Source organism: Chenopodium quinoa, unplaced genomic scaffold, assembly GCF_001683475.1.
Source record: "Chenopodium quinoa cultivar QQ74 unplaced genomic scaffold, ASM168347v1, whole genome shotgun sequence".
Classification (NCBI taxonomy): domain Eukaryota; kingdom Viridiplantae; phylum Streptophyta; class Magnoliopsida; order Caryophyllales; family Amaranthaceae; genus Chenopodium; species Chenopodium quinoa.
In genome coordinates, this window is record NW_018745454.1 from 2,005,537 (window position 1) to 2,024,572 (window position 19,036).

The following is a 19,036-nucleotide window of genomic DNA, read 5'->3' on the forward strand; positions in this document are numbered from 1 at the left end:
CATTCCATAACAGATTGTGCATGCAATCGTACATATGGAGTTGTCAACATCTGCATCAATGAAGTTCGTTTTCTAAACACGCAATATAATTAGTTTATTAAACATGCATGACGTACTCCAAGTCTCCAATGCCACCATATCTGGCCCAATTCCATTATGTGAATAATTATAGTTAGCTTTAATAGTGCTAAGTTATTAATTAACGAAACAAGTTCATAATAACTCACCCTTGAACAATTAATAATGCATTAATGCGTGTTGTTAGTCTTAAACATAGCTCAACCTGTGACCACTTTATCAAGGTTGAGCTTGATACCGAAAGCTCGGCCAAAATTGACCATTCATAATTCTCAATTATTTATCTTAACCAATTCTTCAATTATAATTAAGCTTAAGTTGATAAACATCAGCTAAAGTATATACTATGAGGTGCTTAATACTCCGAATTCTAATCCGCCTCCATCTATAAATATTCGAGTATACACAAATCTAAATCATACAATCTAAGACCCAAAAAATGATACAATTTTAGAGCACCTAAAAAATAGTGGAACAACAAAGGGCATACATTTTAGCCAGTTTGAACTTTGCAGACGACTGTATGAAGAATGCCAACCTAAGTTCCTATCAACTGACAAGTACAAAACCACTAATCTTTAACTAAAGCTTCTCTACAACTCTAACCACCAAAATAAAAAGAAACATAATGTAGAAAGATTAAATAGAGGCGCACAATTCTAAAGGCTAAAACAAACATTATACAAGCAAGAAGGTTCACATATCAGTACAAACCCTGTGAAACAATGTCACCTTCAATCTCCTAGCGATAAGTTAATGTTAAGATGATGATAAGATATTATATTAGAAACTGAGAAGGCGGAGAGTCAGCAAAGCTGGGCTTCCATGAAGGGTGGATCTGCTGCTATCTCAAAACAAGACAGCCACCACTAATGCAACACCCACTGCTTCTGGCCCTACCCCGTCCAAACTGATTAGAATATTATGGAGAGATCATGTTGAATTGAAATCTTGACAATTGCTGAGGGATGGTGGAGATCACTGGTCCATATCTCTGCAACACCGAACAACTCAGATTACTTTTCTAGTAAACAACTGATCCAAGACATAGCATGCCAAAAACATACAAGCATGCACTGCTTATGAATGTATAGAAACTTAAAAATTCCATGTCACTTTAGGCATGATTTATGCTTATGTAAAAAAAATTGCCATTTGAAAGACCAAAAAGGCAAATGAACGATTCATTGATTGGAATCGCTACTAACCTGAACATTGTCATAAAGCTCAAAGAGGGGCACGGCCAACAACTTGAGATTTTTTGGTACAGCAAAGTATTCTCGCTCTGGCAAGTGGACCATGAAAAGCTTTTTACATTCCTGTTACAAAATCTTTCAAGGTCAGCCTAGTTCAAGAGACATCATGAAAAGAAAAGAGCACCTTCAAATAAATCCTTCACCTTAGGTTTTGTGATGTGAGGAGGGCAGTAGGGATACATCACTGTTTCAAAATTTGGCCTCCACCAGTTAGCAACACACTCACCAATCTGCAAAATAGCACAATTTAGACCTTAATACCCTTTAGGAATATGTCTCTACTAGAATTTTGCTTCCAATAAACACTTCATGAGGAGCCAGAATAACAGCAAAAAGGAAAGAGCAGAAGGGTGTTCAAGACAGATAATCAGAATTAATAAAGCAGAAAGGACACCAAAGAATCATACCTGCCAATTAGGTTGATGAGCAGTCGAGTTAGCACCGAGTTTGCTGGAAAGTTTTCTCTTTAAACCATCAATTTCTGTTCACAATAAATGAATAAAAGTAAGGTAAGGAGAATGTGATAGAGCTGGGATGGTGAAAGCACTGAGATGATGATATCTTAACCCATACCATTTTCACCAGGCTTCAAACGACCACCAGGAAGTTTGCAGAAAGTGTTTCCGATTTGTAATAGAAGAATGTGCGGATGATTATGCTCTTGGACCTGGTGAAAAACCACCAAATTACTTATTTAAGACAAAGCAGATACTGAAATTTAAGTGTATAGAAATATTACTCCAAAATCATGCTTGCACTATAAGTAAAAGCTCTGATGAAACATACTACAGATATTAACACCCCAAAACAGTCAAGAGAACTTAAAAAAAAAAACGATTCTTAGAGCATTGAGGATTAGTTGCACATGCCGACCTACCATATGAGGTCAAGGATTCAATCAATTCCAAGATTCACATGCCATACTTTATGATACACCATTGGTAAATGATAGAAAACAACATAAAAGGGGGTAACAAGATCCTGAAATCAGTGCACTTTTCCCTCTGTTCAGCTCTCATTTACTCATACAAGTTTTCTTTTTCCAATCTTTCTATCTTAATTACCAGCTGACAAAAATGCCCTCTCCCTCTTTGAATACATGAACAAGCAATCCCTACACTCCCTTCCTTTTTCCAACAGACATCAGAAATTAACAAATCTTTGATTTATGTGGAAAGATCAGCCTTTGGCCACTAGCTACCTTTGTTATGCAATACTAGATAGTTGAGTAATGCTAGGCACAGAGCTACCAACTCCATCAACACCCAACTAATGAGTCACGTTCTAAAATGTGCAATTGGATACGTCGATGTGGAGTAGTTTAGCAAAACCAAGTAGGAATTTGCAAACCTATACCCATTCAATATTCAAGTACCAAAACATTCTAGATTCCAAAATATTATGGCTTGGTATCAGACTTTCATAATCATGTAAAGTTTGGATATTCACCAATTACCCATACTAGAGCTTGCCATAGGATACAAGAACCAGCTCAAATATTTAAAGAAGATTCAATACCCTCACAGATAATAAATTCTGGGCCTCTTAAAAACAGTGCTAGCTTTGAAGAGCAAATAATCTAATCAGAGAACTAGGCTTCAATAAAATCCTCAACTTAGTGCTATTGTCCATAAAAATGCCTAGACAATAGTCTTTTCCAGCAAAGCCATCCTCGTGTGTCCTTCAACAAATCATCCCATACTGCTATATTACCAAAACCATGTCTTGATAATGAGCCAACCAAGATCATGACTCACCTATCCTTCCACAATCCACCCACTATAAGAAAACCTACTTCTTGTATCCACAATTAACATACAGCTTCCTCTGAGCTCTCTCAGCACACCATATCTTTTCGTCAAATGATCGCCATGGCTTAAAAAATGAGTAAATCTCTTTAACAAATCTAAAGAAAATCCCACTATTAAGCCTCAATAATAAATATACACGTAGAAAGTACCAGCCTTGTTCCAGCAAACTGTTTCCATCATAATAACTATACTAATTGAACAAACAAAAATACAAAATTCTACATAGTCCCCACATGAGAGAAGCATGCAAGTGGTGCAACATGTTATAATAGCTAGCAAACTATGTATCAAAATCGAATATCAAGGATCGAAAGAAAACACCAGTACCAAATAGTTTGCTCAGGGGTGCGGGACGAATAATTAAAAATTAAAAAAAAATCACATGATTGTTCACAATACATGATAGATAGACAGATATCATTCAGGATCACTGAAATATAGAAAAAGTATTTACAATGCTGATAATAGGAAACTCTGATCCAAACACATTTAATTTTAAGGAAACACACAAGAATAAGATAGGAAGAAAAAAAGCTTTCAACAAAAAGAAACAAAATGTATGACTTTCATATCCAATTGGAAGCACATGAATAACATCAGAAGCATGCTGAGAGTAACTTACGAGTAGAATGCCTTCCACACTGGTCCTCATGCCTTCTTTAAAGTAACTATAATTGAAAAAATACAGTGGGTCATATTGGTATCAATTGTATCAAACATTAAGATAATTGAAATAATAACCACACAAACATATTAGATTATTCAACAACATAAGAAGATATTATTATCAAAAAGGCAATCAATAGTGCAAAATATAAAGCCACCTTAAGGGTTTCCATCACTACCAAAAATATACAATCGGTAGGGAAGCAAAAACCCTCGCATACAACAACTGTAAGGAGGTAAGATCAATCAACAAGCACATATGACTACAGTTGATTTTCATCCATACCATATATGGATATACCATAAGCAATCCCATCATCTACTTTCAATACAACTGTAAGGGCTAAATTATGATTAAAAGCTTCGGCATGACTGCACTTTACAAACCTCTTTTATTAGTTCATAATTCAGGAACCAGGAGAAGTTAGTGAACAATGGTACAACATGTGAAAAGACCAGCTCCCTGTCCTGTGGCGGTGCTACACTATTACAGAATGTAATTCCCAGCATTAAATGAATGACACATATCAATCACAGCTCAATGTAAAGTTCATAGATTTCTTTCAAGATTTTAGCAAATGTAAACTATTGGTCAAACAAACTACACCTCTACTCTTTCTATCCCAGAAATTTACACTCACTTGGTACCCATATCTTTTGTCATGGCGATAACTGCTAACCAAATGGTTTATAAATTATAATTATAATCATTGATCATACAAACTTTATATACTGATGAGTGATTACAGGTAAAATAATTACCATTTCGGTTCTAATGATGTTTGATTCAGATCCACAAGTAGTAGACAACTTGACACATCCCTAAGATCACTGACAATTGCAAAAGTTTTGATGCAGAAACTCAAACATTCTTTGAAAAAGTGGATGCAGAAAGCAAAAGGTTGAAGTGTGCTGGTATCTATATTGTTTTTTAGGGAAAGTCCATCTGGTTAATGCAGGCAAGACTCTGAAGAAAAACTCAATAATTATTGCTACTTCCTTATCTAGGAGTCCAATTCATGAGAAATTGGCTTCAATTAGTGCAAATTTACAAGTCAAATTCCCAACAACTTAACCTAAGGTAGCATACTAGTCCAATTACCTGCGTTTCACTTGCCTCATGTAAGTCATCTTACTACCTACCAATCTACCATAATTTCAAAAATTAAATGATCCCAAAACATAATACAGAATTCATACCACCTATCAGACCCGCCGAGCGGTACAATAAGCTCTAAAAATCATAAGTTATGGAAACCTCGTAAGAAGAACACTGTTCATCGTAAAACCCTAAAACAAGGTTTGCCCTAATTAAGCACCAAATAACACAACTAACAGTAACTCCTCACAAATTTTCCCAAAACACAAAATTTCTAACTGGGTATTAACAGGTCTAACATAAATCGCACAAAATTCAATCAAACAAATTAGCAGCATCACAATCAAGCAAATAAATTTGAAACAGAGAACCCAAAATCACCCAGATCAGAAAAATAGCGAAAGTATTTCCCTTTATAGTAAATTAAAACCGGAATTTAAAGAATTGATGATATAATCAAAATCAATGGAAGGAAATAAAATTACTTGACTTTCATACGAGCAAGACGATCGGCAACAGAGGTATCTTTTTCAAGCTTGGGTTCTTTGGTGCCAAAGGTGTAGCTTGATAGTGGGTATACGGCCACCACTGACGAGGACGCAGCCACCATTGTTATCTTCTTCTTCTTCTTCTCTCTCTTTTTCACAGGCTGTGTCGCGGGAAGGAAGAGCACCCTGTCTCTCTCTCTCTTTCTGAAGCTGCTTCGGGTGTTTTTGGTGATTGGTCACCTGATTTGTATTTGCTTCGTGCTTTCGAACTTGACTAAAAGCCGATGTCAATTAGTAATAATTTAAGGAGGTTAAGGTTATGGAGCAGTGGCATCGTTGTTACTCAGTACCTCATGTTTTCTTAGGCCTTGTTCTCTTCACCTTAAAAAAAAAATAATATTAAGTAAAAATAATTTCAGTTCAGTAAAAATAACTTCAGTTTAATAAAATTAATTTCAATTCAGTAAAAATAATTTCAGTTCATTAAAAATAAGTTCAGTTTAGTAAAATTCAGTTTTCTTAAAGAAAAATTATAATAGAAAATCAGTAAAAAATAATTTCAGTTCGGTAAAAATAATTTAAGTTCAATAAAAATAATTTTAGTTCAGTAAAATTAAGTTCAGTTCAGTAAAAATAAGTTCAGTTCAGTAAAAATAATTTCATTCAGCAAAATTAAGGTGAATCAAACAGGGCCTTATAGGGATCAAAAATCATATACTCCTTTTGTCCTTATTTTTTTGCCCCAATTGACTATGCACGGTCTCCAAGACGTATCTTAAAACGTCTATAACTTTATTTTCATACACGTAAAAACTATAAAAACGTGATATTAATAAAATATACAATGAGATGAATCTAATAAGACCACTCATGACTGTATTATCTTTTATAAATTAACGGTAATTTATGGTTAGAGTTTTCAAAGTTTGACCCAAAAAATGGCAATGGGGCAAAAATAAAAGGACTAGACTAGAATAGACCCAGTCTACAACAACTTATTGTAGACCCAACCTTCTAGTATACCATACGAATGTGATTACATCATACGAAATGTGATTATATTATTACAAAAGTGATTATATCATCTTGAAACTGTTATGTAAATGTATCACTCAAAAAGTGAATTTATCATTATAAAAAGTATCAAATAGTAAATTACATTATTTAAAAGATGATTTTTAAATTTTATCATCCTAAAGATAATTATATAATCTCATTAAATGGTTTAATATGAGATCAAAATATGACTCACAAAAAATAATTATATCATCTAAAAAAGTGATTATATCATCCAGAATGTGATTATATTATTTGAAAGTGTCAAATTTTGGGTATACAATAATTTATTGTAGACCGGGTCCATACAAGACCAATTAGGGGAAGTAACTCATTTGAGGGTTTTCCCCTCTCCTTTCCATTGAGCTTGAGCCTCCTTTTTCTTACCCAAAAAAATAAATAAGAGGTAAAAATCAAAGTGGTGCCTTTTAGTGGAAGTAAAAGTCAAAAAAATTACCTATAAGAGATTGTTATCCAAGATTTAGGATTCAATTTCAATTTTATTACAGTCTATTACATCACTTTATTTATCAAATATAAATACTATATACATACAAGTAGTTAATTTGATTTTACCTCCCAAAGAAATTATTTGGCTTTGTTCTCATCACATTATTTTCAGTTCAGTTCAGCTCACTTCTAATAAGTTCATTTCAGCTTTAATAGTTCAGTTCATTCAGCTTAATGCAATCAATGAGAACAGACCCTTAGTTCTTTAAAAATGACCAAGCAATCAAGCATAGGTCAAAGGCTAATTTTGTGGAAAGAGATAAACAAAAAACAAATAATAGCAAAAACAATGGTTCATTAGCTTTGGTGATCAAAGTTATTCCTCAACCTCACACATTGCCAACTACGAGTCTATGACAACTAATCTCATTAGTATCCAACTATATACTCCGTAGTTCATTGTATTAATGGCATGCTTATATACATTCTACAGTACTTTTTTTTTTAACGGACATTCTACACTACTTTTTTTTTCTTCCAAAAGATTAAATCAATTAAAAAAAAAGTCAAATATTTTTGTCGCACGGAATATTAATGTACGTGAATTTGATCATCTTAATGACCCGATTGTGTAACAATTTATTTTTCCTTATTAAAAAAAATAAAAATAAAAACTGTACATGATAATTTATTACTCCGTAATACATTTACGGACATTATCACTCTATCACTAATCCACTATTGTGAAAACATCCAAAAATAAAAAAAAAATAAAAAAAACAACAACTAATCCACTATTGCAAAAATACAAAACTTACAAATTCAAAATTATAGTACAATATGAAATGGATAAGATCATTAAGACATTAATTAAGTTAATTTGTCTTCTTCAATAGTCCTCTAATATTATTTTAATCCAAATACAAGTAATATTCTTCATTTATTATGGATAACCACTAAATTATTTTGTTCCTACAGTTCTTTAATTAAATAAATAAAAGTTTATGTAGTACTTCCGACTATAAATTAAGTCACAATCAAAATTTTGAAGAGAGAGAAAAAACATTCAACGCTGAAGAAGAGGTAAGTTGAAAATCTCTCTGATTAATCACAAACGCTTCATTATTCAAGTATGTCAGCAATGTTATCGTACCCCATTTCATATTTTACTCATAATTTGATTATGCAGAATTATCATACCTCATTTCATATGTTTGATTGGAAAAAAAAAGCTCAATTTTTTTTGGTATCTCTGAAAACCCTTTAAAGTTTATGATTTGGGTCCGTTCAATGCCCAATTTGTGCAAAAGAAAGATACTCCGATTTCTGGGTCATTTGGGGTATGATATTTAGTATTTCTTATGAAAATTTACTTTAATGAGAGTAAAGGGGTGTTGGATTTTATTTATGTAGAACTGCAAACGAATGAATGTTTACTGTTAAGTGGAATTGTGTGATTGAGTGTTTGCTGCTTATATGGTGCTCAATTTGTCGAATTATATAGACACCCTTTTGTTATTGTCTAAGATTTTAGGGGTAAGGCTGCATACATTTTATATCGGGTTGTATCCTTGTTGCTGTTGTTGTTGTGCTTGGGGTGTGACAGGACTATGTAGATGCTTTGGAGAAATAGTAGCAATAAATTTTATGAATGTTTTAAGTTGTTAGAAATTGATTATGTGTTTTAAGTTATGTAATTTGTTCAAGAGGGGGATTTAGGGTGTTTAATTGGTGACGGCGAAGAAAAGTATTCTGATTCTCTAGAGAAGTATATAGAAGTGGGTGAGGGTCGATTTATATGGGCCCAAACAGACATACATTTAGGATTTCAGGCTGTGTTCTGTTCAATTTATCTATGTTGAATTGATTAAAATTGATCTTTTTTTGTGCTTAACTGAGTTGAATTATGCTTATTTGTTTGTTGTTTTTCATCTAATTTCTGTTGAATGGAGCATTGGAACTGTACTGAATCCATTTTTGCCATCTGTGCTGAAGGAATATTTAATTTAGGTGAAAAACAAGTCCTACCCCGGGTCTTGCTTTTGTCATTCTATTGGTCATTATATTGTGTATACTAATTATTTGCCAGTCTCTTGCTGAGTGCTTGCAGTGACATCTAATACAGGCATGATGGACAACTATGAGGAACACAGTGGTGATGTATATGATGATTGTTTGATCAAATTGGTTAGTTATACATCTATATTCTTATTGTGTCAGCATAATTTTGTATCATATATTGAACTATTATATGCTTGTTTTGCTTCAGAGGGTCAATCCTAAAAGGAGACGGGATAAAGTTTATGTTGGTTGTGGAGCTGGCTTTAGTGGTGACAGGCCAATGACAGCTTTTAAGTTGCTTCAAAGTGTGAAGGAGCTTAACTATATTGTACTTGAGTGTCTTGCTGAGCGCACTCTAGCTGACCGATACAAGGAGATGATATCTGGGGGAGATGGTTATGACCCACGCAGTATGTTTGCTATATTTCTTGGCTACTTGCCATTGACTTTTATTAGATTTGTCAATCTGCTTCATAAGTCTTGGTTTTCTTTGACCTCCCTCTCTTATTTGAGAAGGAAGTAGAGTGTGCTACCAAAATCAGTTTTTTGTGTATGGATTAGTTTCTACTTGATTAATTCTGTCTTTTACGTACATGCAGTTTCGGAGTGGATGCACTTGCTTTTACCTCTGGCTGTGGAAAGGGGAACATGCATAATTACAAATATGGGTGCAAGTGAGAGCTTTTTTTGTTTGGTTTGTGTAGTGTAGTTGAGATCACGGATACAATCTAAGTATTTTTCCATTCATTTTGTCTGATTCCTTCTATACAAAAGTGGATCCAATTGGTGCTCAGATAAAGGTCCTTGAAATTGCAAACAGCCTGGGGCTTAGTATAACAGTTGTTGTTGCACATGAAGTTGCCTTCAAAGATCCAGGTATACTTGTTTGAATGTTAGGGATTTTTTTTTTTTTTTATTTTATTTTTTTTTATTTTTTTTTTTTTTTTTTTTTTTTTTGTACTTAAGTAACTGGTGAAAGGTAAATTTGATATCATTATAACTTACTAAGTCCCTTCTATTGTGTTTTCTTTCTCTAAAATTCAGGGTCAGCATCCTCACATAATATGTCTTTTGTCATGGATGGTGTAAGAAACTGACAGCCTTGCAGTAGTATTGTAGAGTTGGTATTTTTCATTTTGATTGGAAAAAAGTTGTCTCTTTGTTACATATTGGCTTAATCTATATTCCTTGTCATTGAAGGGTATTAGCACATATCTAGGTGCGGCACCAATTGTCAGGTGTCTTGAGTTATACAAGCCAAATGTCATCATTACTAGTCGTGTAGCAGATGCTGTCCTATTCTTAGGTCCAATGGTGAGAATTTTCTCTGCTGTGCCTCTTGCATGCAATTGACAGCAACATATTTCTGTTAATGCGCCTTACAGTTTGGGAGATTAATATTATTTAGGTAGATTGTGTATTAAACTACAATTCTGCATTTCTATCATCACTTTCAAAGAGAGTGGGTGGGAGCGGGCTGAGTTATTGAGGAAAAAGCTGAAAAACTTATTCCCTGGCAGTAGGACTTATTGTGTATACATTTGGTGTTGAAGAACTAGCATCTTTTTCACTTGATTTTTTATGAGTTGGCTGCTTATGTTTGACCATAAAAGGAACAAGGATCGTGAATATATTGTTGGACTTGTACTTACTAGTTGCTACTATGCAGTTTTTCCCTTACAAATGTTAATTTAGCTGAAAAAATATTTTTGCTTGCATTTTACTTTTATTTTGATTTTTTTATGTCGCTGGTAATATCATTCAGATTGTCAATAGTCTGTACTTTGATTAACAGGTTTATGAGCTGGGCTGGAATTGGGATGATCTGGAGCAACTAGCACAAGGAGCTTTAGCAGGCCACCTATTAGAGTGTGGTGGTCAGCTGACTGGTGGTTATTTTATGCATCCAGGTTAGTTTTTCTTTTGACAGCTTCTATGCTTTGACATTCTATCATTTTTCTGAACTTGGAATCTTTATTTACCTCATGTAGGAGACAAACACAGAGATATATCTTTTCAGTGTCTTCTGGATTTATCACTTCCATTTGCTGAAGTCAATTACCTGGGAGAAGTATGTGTGGCCAAGGCTGATGGCAGTGGTGGTGCTCTGAACTTTAGTACTTGTGCTCAGCAGCTTCTCTATGAGATTGCAGATCCAAGTGCTTATGTCACTCCTGATGTGGTAACATGGCTATTCTATTTGATAATGTGTTGATAGGTGGGAGTTGTTGATTACAGAATATTTTTCTTCTTCTGACGCAGGTCTTAGATATTCGTGATGTTACGTTTGATCCCTTATCCAGCAGCAAGATTCTCTGCACTGGAGCAAAACCCTCAGCTACATCAACTCCTGAGAAACTTCTGCAACTAGTACCAAAGGTATGGGTGATTCTTATCTTTCTGATCTAGAGTTGAGTAAAAAAACGTCATTGCACATATATAATAAGTCATTTAATCAGTTAATCCTTTTGCAATTGACATAATACGTGTCTGCCTTTTTGTCTTGTTATGTTCTGGACTGTGCATTATGTAGTAGGTTTTCATTTTATCTATTTATTTATATATTTTAGAATCTTTATCCAATTGTTCTCTATCTGGTTTAGGAGTCTGGATGGAAAGGCTGGGGAGAGATATCTTACGGAGGTTATGAATGTGTTAAACGTGCAAGAGCAGCTGAGTATCTGGTAAATATGCTGCTCTCTGATTCTTTTTGAATTTTCAATTGTACTTGCAGTACAATGTAGTAGTACAATCTGAGACATGACTGAAGTACTGCTGCAAGTTTATCATTTTTGACCATCAGGCTTTGTGGGTTTCTATATTTCATGTGTTTAGGTTAGATCTTGGATGGAAGAATCATATCCAGGCATTAATAGCCGTATAATTTCTTACATTATTGGATTTGATAGCCTGAAAGCAGTCTGCAATGAAAGTATTACATCAATAGCGGCTGGGTGCCGAGACATAAGGCTACGCATGGATGGACTTTTTGAGGTTGAGGAGCATGCAATCAAATTTGTCAGAGAATTCACTGCTTTATATACAAATGGGCCTGCTGGTGGAGGTGGTGTAAGGTAAATCACCCCCTTGGTATATACTCTATTTCTTAATTATAAAATGGAACATATGGAACCATCTAAATATAATGAAATTAGTCTACAAAACTCAATTTCCTCACTTGCAGTTTTCAGTTGCTTCCATGTATATCACAATTCCTTAATTGATGTTTGTGTTATTCATCTTCTTCCTTTCTACTCAATTGCAGTACTGGGCACAAGAAAGAAGTACTCTTGGTAAAACAACTGGTATGTATCCCTTTCTAGCTGCCTCAAATGTTAATTTCTGCTCTGGATTGACCTGTATTTTCAGTCAGCTCAGAAGTTGTATGCTTGGCTATGAAGTGATCAAGTGACACGAATCACATGAGTAAATCTTTGTAGGTTGGACGTGAGTCTATTTTCTGGCATATTAGGGCTAAGAGTACAAACATGGCTAATATACATGGCCATGAACACAAGACGAAGAGACTAAAAGTGCCAACTTCCATTTCAGACAAGTCAGTTCCATTACCTGATGGCCTTATTGATTTGTCTGATCAGAACCTTGAAATATTATCAAGTAACTATCCATGTTTTCCTGCACCATCAGGCAAGAAAGTTCTTCTGTATGAAGTTGCACATGTCAGGGTCGGAGATAAAGGCAATGACATGAACTTTTCCATTATCCCCCATTTCTTTCAAGATATCAGTAGGTTGCAGGTGATAATAAGTCCTGAATGGGTGAAGAAAGTGTTGTCTACTCTATTGAACCCTTCTCCATTTCCGCACCCAGATGCCATTTCAAAGAGAGATAAATGGGTCAAAGAAAATGTTAAAGTTGAGATTTATGAGGTCAAGGGCATTCATTCGTTGAATGTTGTGGTTCGCAATATTCTTGATAGTGGTGTCAATTGTTCTAGGAGAATTGATCGTCATGGGAAAACCATATCAGATATCATACTGTCCCAGCAAGTCATGTTGCCATAACTACCATTCAGTAACAAATTGTATCGAATTTCAGAAATCACATTAAGATTATAGGCTGAATAATGCAAGGATTGATAACTTGCAAACTGTATCCAATATTTGCTCAATCATATGGAAATAATACCGGTTTTTTTTTTTTTTGATTTAAAACAAATACAATGTTGGTTTTTACGTTTCAGAGTTTTTGTATTTTCTCGTTTATTTCTGATTTGACTGACTGAACTCTGAAGGTTATGAATAACATTTTTATCATATTTGTGCTTGAAGTGATGACACTGCTAATGAGGTAATGTCTTTATCTATCATGTCTAGCTGATCTGTGATCTCTTTTCTTTTTCTGACTTTCTTTGAGCTTGGGGATTCATTCAAATGTATTGCCTGTTAATATCCTGACAATATTTTATAAAGCTTACTTACCAATATATTTTGTTAATTTTTTATATTATTTTTTCTATTTGTTTAGGTTGGACCTATAGGGGGCAGGGTCGTATCTCTTCTCAGCTCCTCATGGTATGCAAGTAATGCACATTTCAATTATATAATTGATCCAAATGAACCTTTTTGTTTATTATTTTACATATAATGTGGGCTATTATTTTTTAAGATCTTGTCTTCTGTTAAAGAATTATTGTATGATATATATTAAATCTATATTTTATATATTTTGAGAATCTATAAAAATAAAGGGCTAAATTAACTTCACCTTCTAAAACTAGTCAACCAGAAAAAACTGTCAAACACAACCATAACAAAACAGATGTCAACTTTTCTGATATTGCATCCTTTGGAAAAAGTCAGACCACCCTTCATTCTCTCTTCCACATTTAGTGCCTAGCCTGCAATTCTCACCTCATAATTTTTGGATGTCTTTTTTCTAACAATGATTTCTTTGGGAGCTAATAAACTTAGCAAATAAGTCGTATAAATTAGTTTTTGATCAGACAAATTAGAGACTTTGTTCAAACTGATCAATAGTCCAATTTGAGTCTGTGGCTTAGGATTTGCTGCATAGAGATGCTTTGACAAATCCCTCTCTTTGATATATATCTTTCTTTCTGTGCGGTTGGGGATTCAAGAAGTTAACTAATGATTTGTTGCTGATCATAGCCTTGATATTCGATAATAAATACAATTTCGTAGAAATTATTTTATGCGAAAGAGTTGAAAATATGGCATTTACTGGAACTCTTGACAAATGCAAGGCTTGTGACAAAACTGTCTATTTTGTGGATTTGTTATCAGCTGATGGGGCAACTTTTCATAAGTCCTGCTTCAGATGCAGCCACTGCAATGGCACACTCGTGGTACGTCTCTTTTCCGCTACAATATCATATTATTGATTTCTGTCAACATTTGAACAATGTTTGAACCTATTGTAGAATTTCTGAAGGAAGATACTTTTTTTTTTGTGACAAGGATACATTTTTGCCCCTTCTATATGATCCCAGATTTCATTTGATTATCGATCTCCTGATTTCCTCTATCTTTGCCTTTTTATCGTTTCCGTGACGTTCATATTAACTGTTTTCATATCATAAATAATGATGAAGACAATCAGACATGATGTAAGATAGAAATGTACAAATAATTTAATTGCTGAATAACTTTGTTACATTTGACAGATGAGCAACTACTCTTCGATGGATGGAGTCCTCTACTGCAAAACTCACTTTGAACAACTATTCAAAGAATCCGGAGATTTCCGTAAAAACTTTCAAGCAGGTAAATGTTACCCTGTAAAGAATTGATTTTTGCCTCAGATATTCATAAATCTCTTCATTTTCATACTGTATATTTTTCTTACAATTTTCCTGATATATTTTCTCCTCAGGGCCCAAGACAGACCGGCAATATGAACAGGTAAATGTCCATCATATAATTTTATATAATCTGTGAATGATTTTCCTTGCTTCATACCTTGTCCCATTTTATCCCTTTTCCAAATTTTTACAGAAATTTTAATCCCATTTTTCTCTGTTGATTTCTCATATTTTAATTCCATTGTTCTGATTTTCTTTGAGCAGGGCAGGACCCCTAACAAACTCTCTTCTTTCTTCTCTGGAACCCAAGAAAAGTGTCCTGCTTGTAATAAAACTGTCTATCCGTTGGAAAAGGTCAGTTTTTCTATGTTCAATCCCTAAATCCAATCTTGTTGTTTGATGTTATAGGTTTTGTTTGTTTATCGTTGAAGAATTCAACCATGATTTTAGGAAGGTGAATTTGAGCTTTTTCCCTCCACACATTCATAGCACTAGTTGCTACTCAACCATGATTTACAATTTTGCTATTTGATAAACAATTTTTGTTTATCAAATTGATTAACTGGTATTTTCTCCGGATTTATTATCCCCCTCCCAACAAAATAAAGAAAAGATCTAAATGGAAGTAGTCTATGTAATTGAATGATCTCCATAAGGAAGATGAAAGTAGATCAATTCTTGTAGCTGTTGTAGCCCTTACTTGTAGGTTACCCGACATTCATCTTCATTTTCTTTTACGTTCACAGATAACAATGGAGGGAGAATCCTACCACAAGACATGCTTCAGGTGTGCTATTGGAGGGTGTTCTCTTACACACTCATCCTATGCTGCTCTCGACGGAATCCTCTACTGCAGGCACCATTTCCAACAGTTGTTCATGGAGAAAGGAACCTATAGTCATGTAAAGGCTGCTGCTAAAAAGAATGCATCATCTTTATCCGAAGCAAGAGAGGATGAACCAACTGAGCCAGTAGCCGAAGCTAAAGCCGCAGTAGAAACTGAGACAATTCCTGCAGAAGAAACTGCTGAAGCATAATCTGAAAAAAAGGATTTTGATATCATTTTAGCTCCTAACTTCAACAGCTTTCTTGTATGGATTTTACTGGCCTTCGGGCATATCTAATCATGTTTAGCTCCCAAATGAGTCAGAAAATTTTCCCTTAGTCACAGAAACTTCAACAATGTAATTTCTTATTTTATTGACATGTTTGGCCATTCAATTTGTCATGGTGAATATTTCGTTCTTTTTTTTTTTGTAACACTTGAGATAATTTATAAGACATTTTTATTGTTTATATTTGACATGGTATTTTGTGGTTTTATAGTCTCCATAAAAAAAAATGTTGAACTTATTGTATTGAATTTCCAATTCATTCTAGATTTGCAGTTTTGCACTTTACGTAGTTTTTTTTTTTTTTAAATGCTAAGTATAGGTTACGAAAAGTGTCCTTTGCAACTCTACCTGGAGGTTGATCCAAGTAGATTTGTGTAGAAAAAAAAAAATGGTGTTAAACAAGGATATGAAAAAAGAAATACTCCATATTTACATGGTGTACTGGAGAAAATATAATAATTGGATGAAAAATACTTGTCAATATGATATCTTTATCAATATTAGATTGGATGAGAACAAGATGAAAAAAAAAAAAAAAAACCCAAACTAAATCATGAATACATGTGCATGATGTTTAATATGCACCTAAAGAACACATTCAACACAAGGATATATACATAGTATTTTGAGAAAATGGGATTTACTTTTTACATGTACTTTGTATATACATTTGTGTTCTTGTGGTACAAAGTAGGGGTGAGCATAACAGGGTACCTTGTAAATATTCTAGGAACCGGAGCCTGTTGCAACAGGTTCCTCAAAATGGGAACCGGAACCTATTGAACAGGTTCCTGCAAATTGGGAACCGGAACCTACAGGTTCCAGTTCTGATTCAGGGTACCCTGTTTTATAATATAATTTTTAATAAAAAAACTGGTTGGTCACTAATTTATAATGTTTGCAACTTGCAAATAAGACAAACTAATAGTAGTTGTCTAACAAATTTAATATATACTTCGTATATTTTTATAATTGTAATTTTGATATTTATTATTTAAAAATTGAGCAAGAATTAGTGTATACTTCCTCCGTTCTTTTTTACTTGACTTGCTTTGATTTTTACACTATTCATCACCTCTCCTTTGACCGTCTTTTGTGAATGATATGTAAGGAAAAATATATTCATATGATATCTTTTTTAATTCGTCTCAATAAGTACTATCGTAACATACAACTTTTATAATTTTTACTTATGAAGAATTAAAGTTATTGATCGCTAAATTTTGCATTGGCAAGCGTGATAAAAGATACAAGTCAAGTAAAAAAGAACATAGGAAGTAATTTGAAATTAAGTGATACTTTTATCAAGTACAGGATACCCTACAAATTCCGGTTCCAAAAAATTGAGAACCTGATCCGATTCAGATTCCGGAATCAGGGTACCTTGATTTTTTTGCTCACCCCCAGTACACAGATGTACAATTTGTTATGCCAATTCATCTCAAATTAACTCAACAAATGGTTGTGCACTTGTTGCCCCTGAAATGCATTCTTGATTTTCATTAACACATTATTGTACTCAGAGTCACCGACAGCTCTACATATAAAAGAACATATAATTGATAAAGTCATTTTGTAAAACAAAACGCTTTGATCTTATATATGGTTACCCTAATATTGTAATAATGTTCTATTTATTTTTTTCACTTCATTTAAAAAAAAATATATTTAATTTTAAAAAAAATACTTTTCATTTTCCCAACCTATCCATTTATTGTTGTTACGCTTCATATTATGATTTGTATAAACCTTTTATAGTATCATGTCGATATCATGCAACTCTCTTTTTGATAAATAAACTAGTGTTTAGCCCGGGCGATGCCCCGTGTCATACATAATATATTATTGTATTATAGTTTTCATGTATTATACTTATATAGATGAATTTGTCGGGTCTTTCGTCCCTATGACATATGAGCTAATAGACTAATAGTTATATAGTATCATATCGATGTAGTTTTTTTTTTTTTTTTTTTTTTAAAAAAAAAAAAAAAAATGGACCTTGTGCTTTAATTTATATAATTTTTAATACATATTAATAATGTGGTTGGTAATTGGCTTAGACGGTTAAATAATCATCCTTGTTATAAGAAGTTGGGTGTTTGAATCTCCTTAACCTTATTTTTCGTCATTAAAAAGGTTATTTGAGCAAAATTGGCTTATTTGTCTAACATTAGCTTATAGACTATTAAATAAGCTAATTCAAGGTCTTTGGTAGGAAGCTTATTTTAAAAGCTTATTCCACTAAATAAGCTCTTTTCCAAAAAGCTCCTTCTATGACTTTTTTCAATTAGCTTATTCAATTCTTATAGTGAAATGACACTAATACCCCCCATGTAATTAAAAATCTTATATGAACTACCTACCCCACAATTAGCGTACTGATCATTTCACGTAGCCTGTTTGATAATTAGCGGTTAGTTGATTGGTAAAAGCTGGTTGCATTAGCTGTTTTGACTGGCTGGTTGCATTAGCTGTTTTGACTAGCTGATTTAATTTATAAGAGGATTTTATGTAGAGTTGTTTGGTAAAATTAGCTTAATATTTGTAGTTGAACATATATATGAAATGACAATTTAGGACATTGATATTTTTTTTATAACTTGACTAGGGTAAGAAATTGGGAGGGCAAGAATGTGAATTAGAGTAACTTTTAGGATAAAATTGTCTTTTGACATCCATTACTCAATAAGCTAATATAAAAAGCTCTTTTTTTTTTTAGCTTTTTACAAATTAGCTTATTTGCCTCAATGAGCTCATTTAAAAAGCTCTTTTACCAAACAACCAAATTCGATAATTTATGTAGTCAAACCTCTAACTTGGTCAAATAAGCTCATTTTTGGTCAAAACTCTTGTTTTGGGTGTTTTTGTCCCTTGGGAGAGTTACAACACGAAGACTGATCCGCAGTGAGCTGTACCTGCAAAACAAACGGAGACACCGGTTAGGTGGTGCTCCGCCTCCGACGCACAAGTTAGTAACTTGAAACGGAATAGAGAGAACGTAAATTTAGGTGGGTATCTGCTCGGATTCCAAGCTCAGGTCTTTCTTTGTTGTAAGAGAATAAGGGTGTAATTAATGATTCAAAAATGTGTCCCCCAAAGTGGGGAAATATCTCCCTATTTATAGGGTCGTTGGAAAATGCGCCCCTATCTAGGTCACTTGACCTAGAT

General features: G+C 33.7%; 3 protein-coding genes across 8 annotated transcripts; 2 read left to right on the top strand and 1 right to left on the bottom strand.

Moving 5' to 3' along the window:
* Positions 1–430: 430 nt before the first annotated feature.
* Positions 431–5,668, bottom strand: LOC110714118 (pre-mRNA cleavage factor Im 25 kDa subunit 2). The gene is made up of 7 exons (XM_021892591.1): positions 5,396–5,668; positions 3,768–3,813; positions 1,908–2,001; positions 1,742–1,815; positions 1,478–1,564; positions 1,287–1,397; positions 431–1,072 (listed from the first exon to the last, which is right to left on the bottom strand). Exons 1-7 carry the CDS (start codon positions 5,518–5,520, stop codon positions 1,001–1,003), a joined length of 609 nt encoding a protein of 202 aa, XP_021748283.1. The 5' UTR covers positions 5,521–5,668; the 3' UTR covers positions 431–1,000.
* Positions 5,669–7,812: 2,144 nt separating this feature from the next.
* On the top strand, positions 7,813–13,053 carry LOC110713920. 6 transcript variants are annotated; one of them, XM_021892364.1, is made up of 14 exons: positions 7,813–7,987; positions 8,994–9,091; positions 9,174–9,375; positions 9,565–9,639; positions 9,740–9,841; positions 10,010–10,050; positions 10,166–10,279; positions 10,761–10,875; positions 10,957–11,147; positions 11,228–11,344; positions 11,569–11,649; positions 11,801–12,039; positions 12,231–12,270; positions 12,406–13,053. In XM_021892364.1, the coding sequence occupies exons 2-14, from the start codon at positions 9,032–9,034 to the stop codon at positions 12,988–12,990; spliced, it is 1,962 nt and encodes a 653-aa protein (XP_021748056.1). In that variant the 5' UTR covers positions 7,813–7,987; positions 8,994–9,031; the 3' UTR covers positions 12,991–13,053. The 6 variants fall into 6 exon arrangements, with proteins under 6 accessions (XP_021748056.1, XP_021748058.1, XP_021748060.1 ...); XM_021892366.1 differs by having other exon boundaries at positions 9,015–9,091; XM_021892368.1 differs by having other exon boundaries at positions 7,946–7,987; positions 9,030–9,091.
* A 483-nt stretch (positions 13,054–13,536) lies between these two features.
* LOC110713922 (LIM domain-containing protein PLIM2c-like) lies at positions 13,537–16,053 on the top strand. The gene is made up of 5 exons (XM_021892371.1): positions 13,537–14,294; positions 14,613–14,712; positions 14,822–14,850; positions 15,015–15,104; positions 15,497–16,053. The coding sequence occupies exons 1-5, from the start codon at positions 14,160–14,162 to the stop codon at positions 15,785–15,787; spliced, it is 645 nt and encodes a 214-aa protein (XP_021748063.1). The 5' UTR covers positions 13,537–14,159; the 3' UTR covers positions 15,788–16,053.
* Positions 16,054–19,036: the final 2,983 nt, after the last annotated feature.

What these genes read in the sequence shown, in the direction of transcription:
- LOC110713920 (XM_021892364.1), top strand. Translation starts at nt 9,032, where the DNA reads ATGATGGACAACTATGAGGAACACAGTGGTGATGTATATGATGATTGT. An exon ending in ATGATTGTTTGATCAAATTG is followed by an intron (nt 9,092 to 9,173) that starts GTTAGTTATACA and finishes GTTTTGCTTCAG; the next exon opens with AGGGTCAATCCTAAAAGGAG. An exon ending in TTCTGCAACTAGTACCAAAG is followed by an intron (nt 11,345 to 11,568) that starts GTATGGGTGATT and finishes TATCTGGTTTAG; the next exon opens with GAGTCTGGATGGAAAGGCTG.
- LOC110714118 (XM_021892591.1), bottom strand. Translation starts at nt 5,520, where the DNA reads ATGGTGGCTGCGTCCTCGTCAGTGGTGGCCGTATACCCACTATCAAGC. An exon ending in GTGTGGAAGGCATTCTACTC is followed by an intron (nt 2,002 to 3,767) that starts GTAAGTTACTCT and finishes GTTTTTCACCAG; the next exon opens with GTCCAAGAGCATAATCATCC. An exon ending in TTTGAAGCCTGGTGAAAATG is followed by an intron (nt 1,816 to 1,907) that starts GTATGGGTTAAG and finishes TATTGTGAACAG; the next exon opens with AAATTGATGGTTTAAAGAGA.
- LOC110713922 (XM_021892371.1), top strand. Translation starts at nt 14,160, where the DNA reads ATGGCATTTACTGGAACTCTTGACAAATGCAAGGCTTGTGACAAAACT. An exon ending in ACTGCAATGGCACACTCGTG is followed by an intron (nt 14,295 to 14,612) that starts GTACGTCTCTTT and finishes TACATTTGACAG; the next exon opens with ATGAGCAACTACTCTTCGAT. An exon ending in CCGTAAAAACTTTCAAGCAG is followed by an intron (nt 14,713 to 14,821) that starts GTAAATGTTACC and finishes TTTTCTCCTCAG; the next exon opens with GGCCCAAGACAGACCGGCAA.